General features: G+C 44.1%; 1 protein-coding gene across 1 annotated transcript in view; it reads left to right on the forward strand.

Moving 5' to 3' along the window:
- Positions 1-13,858, forward strand: part of LOC106560563 (DENN domain-containing protein 1B) — a 238,530-nt gene that overhangs the window by 23,864 nt on the left and 200,808 nt on the right. Inside the window, exon 3 of the mRNA XM_082956608.1 lies at positions 7,930-7,973. Within this exon, the coding sequence (XP_082812734.1) occupies positions 7,930-7,973 (44 nt within the window). The remainder of the gene's footprint in view (positions 1-7,929; positions 7,974-13,858) is intronic.

The following is a 13,858-nucleotide window of genomic DNA, read 5'->3' on the forward strand; positions in this document are numbered from 1 at the left end:
CTCATGTCTTTATGTGTATTTTAGTTTTTCACAGGCACTGTTTTTAAACTGAGGCAGATGGTTGCACCATATGGGGAGAAATGTGTGATTACCTGAAGTATATCTGTTCCAGTGCATCTTTTTCACCCAGACCTGAGGTGGAATGCTCACCGAGCACAGACTCTTCATCTAGAATGTTCTACAAGCATCTAGTTAGGCCTATAATCTGGAACCTAGAGCTGCACAGTAAAATCAAATTCACATTGATATTGCAATATTAACATGTACACTATCCACATTGCAAGAGATCCATATGCAATATTAACATGTACACTATCCACATTGCAGGAGATCCATACCATATGCAATATTAACATGTACACTATCCACATTGCAAGAGATCCATACCATATGCAATATTAACATGTACACTATCCACATTGCAAGAGATCCATACCATATGCAATGTTTTGAAATGCATCTCAGAGGTGTGTAACGTTCGTTTTTGTAGTTTACTTTTTATAGCTCCGCCCCCTGTAACTCAATTAACACAGTAACTCCTCCTTGCTGTTCTGTTAGGTCAAATGGTTGTTCCAGACAAGGACATGCTGCTTTCCACTTTGTGTCTTAATATAAGTCATTCTATTTCTATGTCTATGATTCCAACAGTTCACCCAAGTATTTTGATATATAATGCATGTCAAATCGCAATCACAGTATTTTCGTTAAAAAAAAGAAAGAAATCACAATTAGATTTTTACCCATATCGTGCATCCCTAACCCATCGCCTGTATTCTAGAACTAGAATGTTGTCCTTGTACGTTTGATACTTGGAACTTAGAATTCATATCACAATGTAGGAGTCGAAGACAGTCTTTGATTGTGGAGAGAGAGGAAGTCAGTTCATATGACTTGAGATATCAATGACAGCAAGCATTCTTTTTATAGCCCCCATACACCAACACGTAGTGTGGAGGAAGGCAGCGCTAGCTGACTCGCTGAGGCGTAGCCAGTGTTTGACATAATGTTGGACCAGTATGGAGGCTGACTGGGAACACCAGTGTTGTTATGTTGTGATACGAACGCAGAGCGGAGCCTGTCACAGAGCTCGCCAGCGTCCATATGCTGCTCCGCTCAGTCGTGAAGCTGTGAAATTGGGTTGCTTCCCAACTAGCCTGGAGACGCACTTCTCTCTCGCTCGCTCCCTCGTTTGCTCTCTGTCTCTCTCTGTCTCTCTCTGTCTCTCTCTGTCTCTCTCTGTCTCTCTCTGTCTCTGTGTCTGTCTCGACAGATGTAAAATGGGAGAATCCCCAGGCCCTACTTGTATATATGTAGCCTGTATAGTTAGTCTCTGCACAAACCATAAAGTACCTTCAGCAGGAATGCCAACTGTGGTGTTTTCCCCCCCAAAAGGGTGCAGCTGAGAGGCTTCTTCAGGATACACACACAGTACATTGGCCAAGGCCCTATTTTTACCCAATCAGCCACTAACACAGTGTGACCGATCACCGCTAGTAAATTTAAGGACCATATCATCGGTGAGAAGTTTTTCCTTTCTTGGCCCCATTGCCTACTAAGTCAGCATGAAATGTAATGCCATTGGCTGTGTGAGATGGGAGCGGGGAAAGAGGGGAGAAGAACACGTTGTAAACGTCTGAGTGTTCTCATTCAGTGCCAGTTGAAAGATGCCACTTAATCTGCTTACTTCTTTTTAATTGTGAGTTCTGGGGGTAGGGCTCCTCCTGAACAGAATAAGGCTAGTGATCCAGAAGTAAAGCCATGACCAGTTATTCCTCCTTCCTTTAGGCTCCTAACCCCCTCTCACCTCTTTACTCCTTCAGTAGGAAGAAAACTCTTCGTTCCAACAATAGACATTTGGGGCCATATGTTGGTTTGACATCGTCATCAGGTTCACAGCAGGTTACCTTAGTTAACTTTCACTCCAGTGGCTGATGGGATTTTCTCCTGCAGTTCCTTGACTAGCTGGCTCAAAGTCTAGACGGTCTCTGAAGCAGGCCCCTGCGGCCCCTGCGGCCCGATCAGCCATTGTGGATGTTAAGTAGCGGCAGCTTCCTCCCGGCCGGTCGCTACCTCCTCAGTCAGTTACTTAGCGTCTGCTAAGACAATGTCTTTATCCTCAGGCCATACAGGCCCGAGGCCCTAATCCGGACCACTACATACGGTGAAATAAATCTCTTAAAGATAAAAGAGAGAGAGGGAGGGTGAGTGGGGGGGAGAGAGAGAAAGAAGTGATTGCCAAAGCGAGGTTAGAGTGCAGTAGTTTAACCCCTGGCCAAGAAGGAGAGAGGGGGAGAAAGGAAAAGAGAGGGAGAAATGAGGAACAAGGAGAGGCAGGCGTCACAAGGCCCTTCATCTTGCTGTGGGTGTCGAGGAGAAGGGATGCTGACCGGGTTCAACCTTTTTCTTCTGACAAGAGAACTGCTGCTCTCCATATGGAATCTGGCCCCTCTCTTAACGAGCAGGGCTCCTATTCAATCTAACTGCTATCCAGTTGTTTCTGGGATTAGGCAAAAATCAACAATGAAACATTCTTCCTGCGCTGTGAGCAAATGTGTGCCAACTAATTTAGAGATGAGTTATTGGTAACACGTGTAACAATAGGTTTAGGCCTTTAAGTAGCTTATTTATAAACGTTTAATAATACTGTTTGTGAATCGGTAGTAAAAATGTGAGAATCTCCGGTCTCTCCCTCTCTCTCTCTGTGTGTGTGTGTGTGTGTGTGTGTGTGTGTGTGTGTGTGTGTGTGTGTGTGTGTGTGTGTGTGTGTGTGTGTGTGTGTGTGTGTGTGTGTGTGTGTGTGTGTGTGTGTGTGTGTGTGTGTGTGTGTGTGTGTGTGTGTGCCCGTGTGTGTGTGCCCGTGTGATGTGGTTTGACACCACTCTATTTTTAAACCTGATGCTGTGTGGCTAACATAGAGACGTGGCCGACATCACGTAGAGTCTTAATGAGAAGGTGAAAGGTGACGATTTGGTGCCAACTCTTATTGGCTAAATGTTGTCAATCTGACACACTCTTATTGGCTAAATGTTGTCTGTTTGACTCTCTCTTATTGGCTAAATGTTGTCTATTTAACACTCATTTGTTTTCCACTTAATAGTTGACATCTACAGGTGAAGTGGGAAGTTCACATACACTTAGGTTGGAGTCATTAAAACTTGTTTTTCAACCACTCCACAAATTTCTTGTTAACAAACTATAGTTTTGGCAAGTCGGTTAGGACATCTACTTTGTGCATGACACAAGTCATTTTTCCAACAATTGTTTACAGACAGATTATTTCACTTATAATTCACTGTATCACAATTCCAGTGGGTCAGAAGTTTACATGCACTAAGTTGACTGTGCCTTTAAACAGCTTGGAAAATTCCAGAAAATGATGTCATGGCTTTAGAAGCTTCTGATAGGCTAATTGACATCATTTGAGGTTGGAGGTGTACCTATGGATGTATTTCAAGGCCTACCTTCAAACTCGGTGCCTCTTTGCTAGACATCATGGAAAAATCCAAATAAATCAGTCAAGATCTCAGGAAAAAAAAGTTGTAGACCTCCACAAGTCTGGTTCATCCTTGGTCGCAATTTCCAAATACCTGAAGGTACCACGTTCATCTGTACACACAATAGTATGCAAGTATAAACACCATGGGACCACACAGCCGTCATACCGCTCAGGAAGGAGATGCGTTCTGTCTCCTGGAGATGAACGTACTTTGGTGTGAAAAGTGCAAATCAATCCCAGAACAACAGCAAAGGACCTTGTGAAGATGCTGGAGGAAACAGGTACAAAGTATCTATATCCACAGTAAAACGAGTCCTATATCAACATAACCTGAAAGGCCGCTCAGCAAGGAAGAAGCCACTGCTCCAAAACCGCCATAAAAAAAGCCAGACTACGGTTTGCAACTGCACATGGGGACAAAGATCGTACTTTTTTGAAAAATGTCTTCTGGTCTGATGAAACAAAAATAGAACTGTTTGGCCATTATGACCATCGTTATGTTTGGAGGAAAAAGGGGGAGGATTGCAAGCCAAAGAACACCATCCCAACCGTGAAGCACCGTGGTGGCAGCATCATGTTGTGGGGGTGCTTTGCTGCAGGAGGGACTGGTGCACTTCACAAAATAGATGGCATCATGAGGTAGGAAATCTGGATATATTGAAGCAACATCTCAAGACATCAGTCAGGAAGTTAAAGCTTGGTCACACATGGGTCTTCCAAATGGACAATGACCCCAAGCATACTTCCAAAGTTGTGGTAAAATGGCTTAAGGACCACAAAGTCAAGGTATTGGAGTGGCCATCACAAAGCCCTGACCTCAATCCCATAGAAAATTTGTGGGCAGAACTGAAAAAGCATGTGCGAGCAAGGAGGTCTACAAACCTGACTCAGTTACACCAGCTCTGTTGGAGGAATGGGCCATAATTCACCCAACTTATTGTGGGAAGCTTGTGGAAGGCTACCCAAAACGTTTGATGCAAGTTAAACAATTTAAAGGTAATGCTACCAAATACTAATTGAGTGTATCGTAAACTTCTGACCCACTGGGAATGTGATGAAGAAATAAAAGCTGAAATAAATCTTTCTACTATTATTCTGACATTTCACATTCTTAAAATAAGGTGGTGATCGTAACTGACCTAAGACAGCGAATTGTTACTAGGATTAAATGTCAGGAATTGTGAAAAACTGAGTTGAAATGTATTTGGCTGAGGTGTATGTAAACTTCCAACTTCAACTGTATGTGTCCATCCGCTCGTTGCTTTCATATTTACTCTGAAGTGGTGGTAGGTGGTGTCGAAGGGGAATGGGCTGCTATTTATTTTACTTATTTACTTTCTCTCTCTCAGATACATACACACACACACCCACTGTCTCCCTCAATCATTTACCTATTAGCCCCCCTGCCCCCCTCTCATCCCATATCAAAGCACTGCATTTCGACTTTTAAAGACCAGCGTCGGTGGAATGTTCAAACATTGATTTGCCACTGACCCTGGCTGCAGGTTGCTGCTGGTTGTCTGGACTGCTGGGGGGCTGACCGCGTGTTGCCTCTCTGCACGTTGCCTGTCCCAGATTAGCCATGCTTGAAGCCCACAGGGATAAATTAACACACACTCACCCACAGGAGAAAGAAGGACTAGGTGTGAGTCACTCACTGCTTTCTCCTTGTCACTCTCACTGTCAAAGCCAACATGTTGTCAGTGGATGGGAGTCAGTGGATGGGAGTCAGTGGATGGGAGGAAGTGGGGATGTTTTCTACTGGTGTGAATGGATATGTTCCAGGACAGTTGGTGTTTTCATGTATACAGCAACCTTCACCTTAACCCCCCTAACTTTCACCTGAACCCTCCTAACCTTCACCTTAACCCTCCACAACCTTCACCTTAACCCCCCTCACCTTCACCTTAACCCCCCCTCACCTTCACCTTAACCCACCCTCACCTTTACCTTACATACATTTTAGTCATTTAGCAGACGCTCTTATTACAGTAGTGAATACATACATTTCATTTTATGCATTTATTTTCTTTGTATTTTTTTTTGTACTGGCCCCCCGTGGGAATCGAACCCACAACCCTGGCGTTGCACACGCCATGCTGGCGTTGCAAACACCATGCTCTACCAACTGAGCCACACCTTCACCTTAACCACCCCTCACCTTCACCTTAGCCTCACCTTCACCTTAACCCCCCCTCACCTTCACCTTCACCCCCCCTCACCTTCACCTTAACCCTCCTAAACTTCCCCTTAAACCTCCGTAAACTTCCCCTTAACCCTCCGTAAACTTCACCTTAACCCTCTGTAAACTTCACCTTAACCCTCTGTAAACTTCACCTTAACCTCCCTAAGCTTCACCTTAACCTCCCTAAGCTTCTCCTTAACCTCCCTAAGCTTCACCTTAACCTCCCTAAGCTTCACCTTAAGTAGTGAGGTGGAGTGAGGAGCAAGGGAGAGGGAGTGAGGGCGAGAGTGGAGGAGTTTAGGGAGAGAGCAAAAGGAGTGATGGGGGAGTTTAGGGAGAGAGCAAATGGAGTGATGGGGGAGTTGGGGAGAGGAGGAGGAGAGAGAGAGAGAGGACAGAGGGAGCGGAGTTGGGGATAAGAGTGAGTAGAAGGCAGAGAAAGGGAGAGGGAAATAAAGATGAGGGAAGGGAGTTGGGGAGAGTTCCAGTCAGGGGAGAGAGTTCCAGTCAGGAGAGAGAGGACAGAGGGAAGGGAGTTGAGCGTTCCAGTCAGGGGAGAGAGGACAGAGGGAAGGGAGTTGGGGAGAGTTCCAGTCAGGAGAGAGAGGACAGAGGGAAGGGAGTTGGGGAGAGTTCCAGTCAGGAGAGAGAGGACAGAGGGAAGGGAGTTGGGGAGAGTTCCAGTCAGGAGAGAGAGTGGAAAGATGGAGACACTTCATTCTTTCTCTCTCTGTGTGGTAGGGGTTCCTATCCTCTCACCCATAAAAACAGCATAACATTGCCCTGGTGGCTCAGCAAGAGGGGGTGGAGGAGTGCATGTTTAGGGATGAAGGGGTTTATGTATTTGTGGTGGCAGGCTGAAAGGGTGGAGGGATGGTGGGTGTATTTTGGGATGGAGTCCTCTAGGGGAGCAGAGAGTGTCTTTGTCTGGGCCTTTTTAGAGGAGGCCTGTGAAAACATCCAACAGGATTATGGAAGGCAACTTTGATTCTGTCTGTTTGCTCCTTTTGCCTGTTTGTCTTCACGGGTGAGAAATGTGGTCTGTTTATGATGTGTGTCTGTGTCCTTGTGAGAGGGAGATTACAATTTAGTCTCCCAGAATGAAACTTGGTGCCAACATGCCGGCTGTTGAAATTCTAAATCTAAAATAACATTTTCTTAGCCCACTGGCCCAGTTTCCCGGATCCAGATTAAGGCTATTTCTGGAGTTGTGGTCTGGACTTCGGAACTCTATCACTGTGGAAACAATGTTTACCAGAAGCCTCTTTGATAGTGACACTACGTCCGTGAACTCTTCCTCATGTAGACTTTACGATAGACCTGGGGAACGTTCAGCAGGACGCAACGTTTTGAAACGTTCAGAGAAATATGCTATGTAGCCCAAACATGCCTCTCTGACATGTAGAACAAGGAATCACATCGGCTCTATTAATTTCTGTCTACAACGTTCAACAACGTTTGGCTACTGAACGTGGACCTGGTGGTAGAAATAGTATTTGTTTACTTTCCAGTCCTTTTCGAAGAGCTTGAGCTGGCTAACTGTGGGGTGGGTTTGACACTTTTGGGACTATTCCTTTGCCATGATCTCTGTCATATTGTTGCTTGGTCTAGGCCACTCTGTGGTAACACTGTAGGCCTAATTACCACATCTGCTAGATAGTACTGACGTATTGTTGCATAGGATTACTTGGGTAATTGCTAGTAATGGAGATGATGGAATGATTTTTGTTATTATTACACAAGCGGAATAACAAAAATCACTCCACTTGCTGTGGATTCTAGATGTTCACGTGTCTTAAAATGCATGGCAGTGTTACTTAATGTTTAGAAATGAATACAGAGACAACCGTGAGCCCTTTGCACCAACATAATTCATCACTGCCAATTCTCTCTCCATCTACGACAAACACACGGGGGGCAGGATGTGTTGTAAATTACTGTAGGTGCAGGTCTGACTTCCACACGCCCAAGCAGGGATGATGTGGGGTATAATATCACATCATATCTACATGGAGGAGACACATTAGCATATTGGAGACCCGCATCCTCCGTCTCTCCACAGTGTTCGCTAACTGCTGTGTGTGTGTGTGTGTGTGTGTGTGTGTGTTACTATCTGAATGTGTGTGTGCTGACTGGCGGCAGCCACCCTTGCCCCCACCCCTCTCATTAATATGTATGTGCTCTGAGGCAGCGCTGCGAAGGCTGTGTTTCTCACCGCTGATTAATGCTGTCTGTCAATTACCTCCAGATCCTACGGTGCGGTGGAGCTTCCCCCAGGACTACACAGACCAGGTTGGAAACGCACACGCTACACACACACACACACACACACACACGCTAACACACACCAGGGTTTTCCGTTAGTCGGTAATAGCCGGCTTTTGGCCCCAAAATAATAAAGTTAGAATAGCCGATAAATAAAATTGGCAACAATTGTCCGGGAGAAGAAGAGAAAAATCCTGTTGCTAAATAATGTTTATTAGTCTATTTATTGATGAAATGTTTTATTTTTATTTTATTTCACCTTTATTCAATCAGGTAGGCAAGTTGAGAACAAGTTCTCATTTACAACTGCTACCTGGCCAAGATAAAGCAAAGCAGTGCGACACAAACAACAACACAGAGTTACACATGGAATAAACAAGCGTACAGTCAATAACACAATAGAAAAAAGCAAGTTTATATACAGTGTGTGCAAATGGCGTGAGGAGGTAAGGCAATAAATAGGCCATAGTAGCGAAGTAGTTACAGTTTAGCAAATTAACACTGGAGTGATAGATGTGCAGTTGTGTGATGTGCAAGTAGAAATACTGGTGTGCAAAACAGCAGAAAAGTAAATAAAACCAGTATGGGGATGAGGTAGGTAGATTGGATGCACTATTTACAGTTGGGCTGCGTACACTGCAGTGATCAGTTAGCTGCTCAGATAGCTGATGTTTAAAGTTAGTGAAGGAAATATAAGTCTCCAGCTTCAGCGATTTTTGCAATTCGTTCCAGTAGTTGGCAGCAGAGAACTGGAAGGAAAGGTGGCCAAAGGAGGTGTTGGCTTTGGGGATGACCAGTGAGATAGTGGGGCAAAAAAGTATTTAGTCAGCCACCAATTGTGTAAGTTCTCCCACTTAAAGATGAGAGAGGCCTGTAATTTTCATCATAGGTACACGTCAACTATGACAGACAAAATGAGAAAAAAAATTCCAGAAAATCACATTGTAGGATTTTTAATGAATTTATTTGCAAATTATGGTGGAAAATAAGTATTTGGTCACCTACAAACAAGCAAGATTTCTGGCTCTCACAGACCTGTAACTTCTTCTTTAAGAGGCTCTTCTGTCCTCCACTCGTTACCTGTATTAATGGCACTTGTTTGAACTTGTTATCAGTATAAAAGACACCTGTCCACAACCTCAAACAGTCACACTCCAAACTCCACTATGGCCAAGACCAAAGAACTGTCAAAGGACACCAGAAACAAAATTGTAGAGCTGCACCAGGCTGGGAAGACTGAATCTGCAATAGGTAAGCAGCTTGGTTTGAAGAAATCAACTGTGGGAGCAATTATTAGGAAATGGAAGACATACAAGACCACTGATAATCTCCCTCGATCTGGGTCTCCACGCAAGATCTCACCCCGTGGGGTCAAAATGATCACAAGAACGGTGAGCAAAAATCCCAGAAGCACACGGGGGGACCTAGTGAATGACCAGCCGAGAGCTGGGACCAAAGTAACAAAGCCTACCATCAGTAACACACTACGCCGCCAGGGACTCAAATCCTGCAGTGCAAGATGTGTCCCCCTGCTTAAGCCAGTACATGTCCAGGCCCGTCTGAAGTTTGCAAGAGAGCATTTGGATGATCCAGAAGAGGATTGGGAGAATGTCAGATGAAACCAAAATAGAACTTTTTGGTAAAAACTCAACTCGTCGTGTTTGGAGGAAAAAGAATGCTGAGTTGCATCCAAAGAACACCATACCTACTGTGAAGCATGGGGGTGGAAACATCATGCTTTGGGGCTGTTTTTCTGCAAAGGGACCAGGACGACTGATCCGTGTAAAGGAAAGATTGAATGGGGCCATGTATCGTGAGATTTTGAGTGAAAACCTCCTTCCATCAGCAAGGGCATTGAAGATAAAACGTGGCTGGGTCTTTCAGCATGACAATGATCCCAAACACACCGCCCGGGCAACGAAGGAGTGGCTTCGTAAGAAGCATTTCAAGGTCCGGGAGTGGCCTAGCCAGTCTCCAGATCTCAACCCCATAGAAAATCTTTGGAGGGAGTTGAAAGTCCGTGTTGCCCAGCGACAGCCCCAAAACATCACTGCTCTAGAGGAGATCTGCATGGAGGAATGGGCCAAAATACCAGCAACAGTGTGTGAAAACCTTGTGAAGACTTACAGAAAACGTTTGACCTGTGTCATTGCCAACAAAGGGTATATACAGTAACAAAGTATTGAGAAACTTTTTTTATTGACCAAATACTTATTTTCCACCATAATTTGCAAATAAATTCATTAAAAATCCTACAATGTGATTTTCTTCGTTTTCTTTCTCATTTTGTCTGTCATTATTGACGTGTACCTATGATGAAAATTACAGGCCTCTCTCTTTTTAAGTGGGAGAACTTGCACAATTGGTGGCTGACTAAATACTTTTGCCCCACTGTATACCTGCTGGAGCACGTGCAGGGGTGGGTGTTGTTATCGTGACCAGTGAACTGAGATAAGGTGGGGCTTTACCTAGCATAGATTTATAGATGACCTGGAGCCAGTGGGTCTGGCGACGAATATGTAGCGAGGGCCAGCCGACCTGACCACACAGGTCGCAGTGGTGGGTGGTATAAGGGGCTTTGGTAACAAAACGGATGGCACTGTGATAGACTGCATCCACTTTGCTGAGTAGAGTATTGGAAGCTATTTTGTAAATTACATCGCCGAAGTCGAGGATCGGTAGGATAGTCAGTTTTACGGGGGTATGTTTGGCGGCGTTAAAATACATTTGAATGGTCATGCTTATCAGTTTCTATGGCTCAGTTGGTAGAGCATGGTGTTTGCAATGGTGTTTGCAACGCCAGGGTTGTGGGTTCGATTCCCACGGGGGGCCAGTACGGAGAAGAAAGAAAAAAAACATGTATGAAAGGAATTGAAATGTATGCATTCACTACTGTAAGTCGCTCTGGATAAGAGCCTCTGCTAAATGACTAAAATGTAAAATGTAGGTTAATTTGCTACATTTAGTGGAATTAAATTGGTGCGTGTATACAGTATATTGGTTATGTATCTTATCACACGCGTACACCATACAGATACAGAGATGCTGCTACAGCGTCTCAAACAGCACTCTCATCGGCAACTGAAGGCAGGCTTCATCAGCGCGTCACACACCACTTTGCAATGAGCTGGAGGCAGTATGCATTTTGAAAAAATACACTTAAAGCTGCAATGTGTCACTGTTTGTGCGACCCTGACCAAATTCACATAGAAATTTGAGTTATAGATCTGTCATTCTCATTGAAAGTAACTCTAAGAGGGATGTAGATCTATTTTATGTGCGCTATTTCTATACCTCCAATTCTTATGTTTTGCTCTTACTTTCAGTTTTCCACACCAGCTTCAAACGGCTGAAAATAAACTCTGCAAAAAAAATATTTGTAAAAATCCAAATAACTTCAGATCTTCATTGTAAAGGGTTTAAACACTGTTTCTCATGCTTGTTCAATGAACCATAAACAATTAATGAACATGCACCTGTGGAATGGTTAAGACACAAACAGCTTACAGACGGTAGGCAATTAAGGTCACAGTTATGAAAACTATGGACACCAAAGAGGCCTTTCTACTGACTCTGAAAAACACCAAAAGAATGATGCCCAAGGTCCCTGCTCATCTGCATGAACATGCCTTAGGCATGCTGCAAGGAGGCATGAGGACTGCAGATGTGGCCAGGGCAATAAATTGCGATGTCCGTTCTGTGAGACGCCTAAGACAGCGCTACAGGGAGACAGGACGGACAGTTGATCGTCTTCGCAGTGGCAGACCACGCGTAACAACACCTGCACAGGATCGGTACATTAAACAGATATATTTCATTGCGATTTAGAAGGTACAATAATTTCTGTGTTTTAGATGGTGAAATTATTCTCTACACTATACTTGCTTGTTTTGTCACAGAAACTGAAATTAGCTGAAATATTAGAATTTTAGCAACCAGGAAATGGTGATTTCTGCGTAGTGCATCTTTTAATTGTTTGATTTATTACATATTATGAGGCATGTTTTACCTTGCTTCAAAGGAGCCTAGCCAAAATCAGACTGTTTCCGTGCGTGCGATTATTTTATATCGACTTTCTTTCATTGTCCAGTAGCCAAAGGCAGATTCCTAGTCATATTATCAACCCATGCTAGTTGTTGCATCTTTAGATCTCCTCTCTACATTTCTAATGGATATTTTCGTTTTTGTCATCTTACATGTGCAGTGCCCTTTTGACAACTTTGTTTTCCCTCCAATTGCATTATGGAACGAGCATTTACACGTTGCCTACTGCCTTCTCTCTCACTCTCACTCTCTCTCTCACTCTTCCCTTCTCATAGTGATCTTTCTCTCTCCCTCCCTCAAACTCTCTCTGTCCCCCCTGCCTTAACTTCTCTCTCACTTAGGGCTGGGTGGTTTACTGTATTTCATTATCCCGTTATTGATGCACGGACCGGTTTTGGTTTTTACATTATCTTCTAAAACGGTGTTTCAATGTTTGGTTTGTTAAATGTGATACACTGCTCTGTTTTGATAGTTTACTCCAATACTTGAGTCGTCTCTCTCACCAAGCCCTGCCCCCTGTCACTCAAGGAGCGTAGTTGTTGTTTTGCTGGACCACGAGATCATTTGCAACCGTTCAATCTTCAGACTGCATGGTCAATACAGCAGATGCAACGATATGTTGATGACAACGATGTTGCTTTCCACTTTGCTTATTAAAATAAATCCACAAGCGTTCTATAATTATACTATTAGTTTGTGTATCTTACTGTCAGCAAACTGCTAGTTGGTCTTTTCTTAGCAAGTTGTTGCTAAAATTGTGTTAGCTGCTAATGCTAATCGCTTGCTAGCTAGATAATAAATTATACCAGTGCTGGTGTAGCCAAAATCAGCATGTTGTTTCTGCAAAGGCATCTTCTGAATCCGAGAGGAACAGGCGAAGCATGAATGTTAGCTAGCTACATGAAGTAAGAGAGAACATTTCATGTAGCCAGACATTATAGCACGTGTCCCGAACCTTTTCTAGCATGAGAGCTACTTTTAAAAATTAAACATGTCGCAAGCTACTTTTTTTCCTTAGCTTTCAAATAGGCACGTTATTCACTTCTCCTCGATCTCTGCAACTCTTCCCACACAGACAGACGGGTAATAATGCTGGACATTATTTGGCAGATATTGTGTTAGGTTTGGCTTTTGAAGCCAACAGTGGCTAACAAGGGGTGGGATAATGTGAATGTTGCGTTGACTATATAGTAGCTGGGAGCTTGCAGTGTCTGTGATAAACCGGTTAGAGACCCCTGGATTATAGTGTCCCACTCCCCTGGGAAACACTGACCAACACTTTGGTTCCTAACCTGTCACAATAACGCCTCCATAGAGATCCTATTAGTATTCAAATTCCTAATTCTATGAATGCCTCCCGGGCTTTTTCATTTGTTGTCATGTCAAACAACACTGGATTCAAATTTGCCGCTATTATATTCTAACTATAGAATTAGAATAATCATTATATTTCCCTATTTCCAACAGTTCACCCAAGTGTTTTGAAATCGCAAGTCATATTGCATCTCTCTCCCCTCTCCCTCAACCTCTCTTCTCCCCTCTCCCTCAACCTCTCTTCTCCCCTCTCCCTCAACCTCTCCCCTCCCTCCCCTCCCTCCCTCCCTCCCTCCCTCCCTCCCCTCCCTCCCCCCCTCCCTTACTCATCCTGCTATCCTGTGCGAACCCCCACCTCTTCTCTCCCCGCCTCCTCCACTCCCCTCCTCTCTCTTTCTCTCACTTTCAGTGAACGGCTGTTCCTGGTAATGAAAGCAGTGAGCAGGTCTTCAATAACTGACGAATCAGTAATTATCGTGCAACCGTGACAGGAATGCACTCGGTTTCCTCGCTCTCTTGGTCTTCCTTTTTGTCTTCACTTCACTCATTTTATG

Source organism: Salmo salar, chromosome 10, assembly GCF_965601325.2.
Source record: "Salmo salar chromosome 10, fSalSal1, whole genome shotgun sequence".
Lineage (NCBI taxonomy): Eukaryota > Metazoa > Chordata > Actinopteri > Salmoniformes > Salmonidae > Salmo > Salmo salar.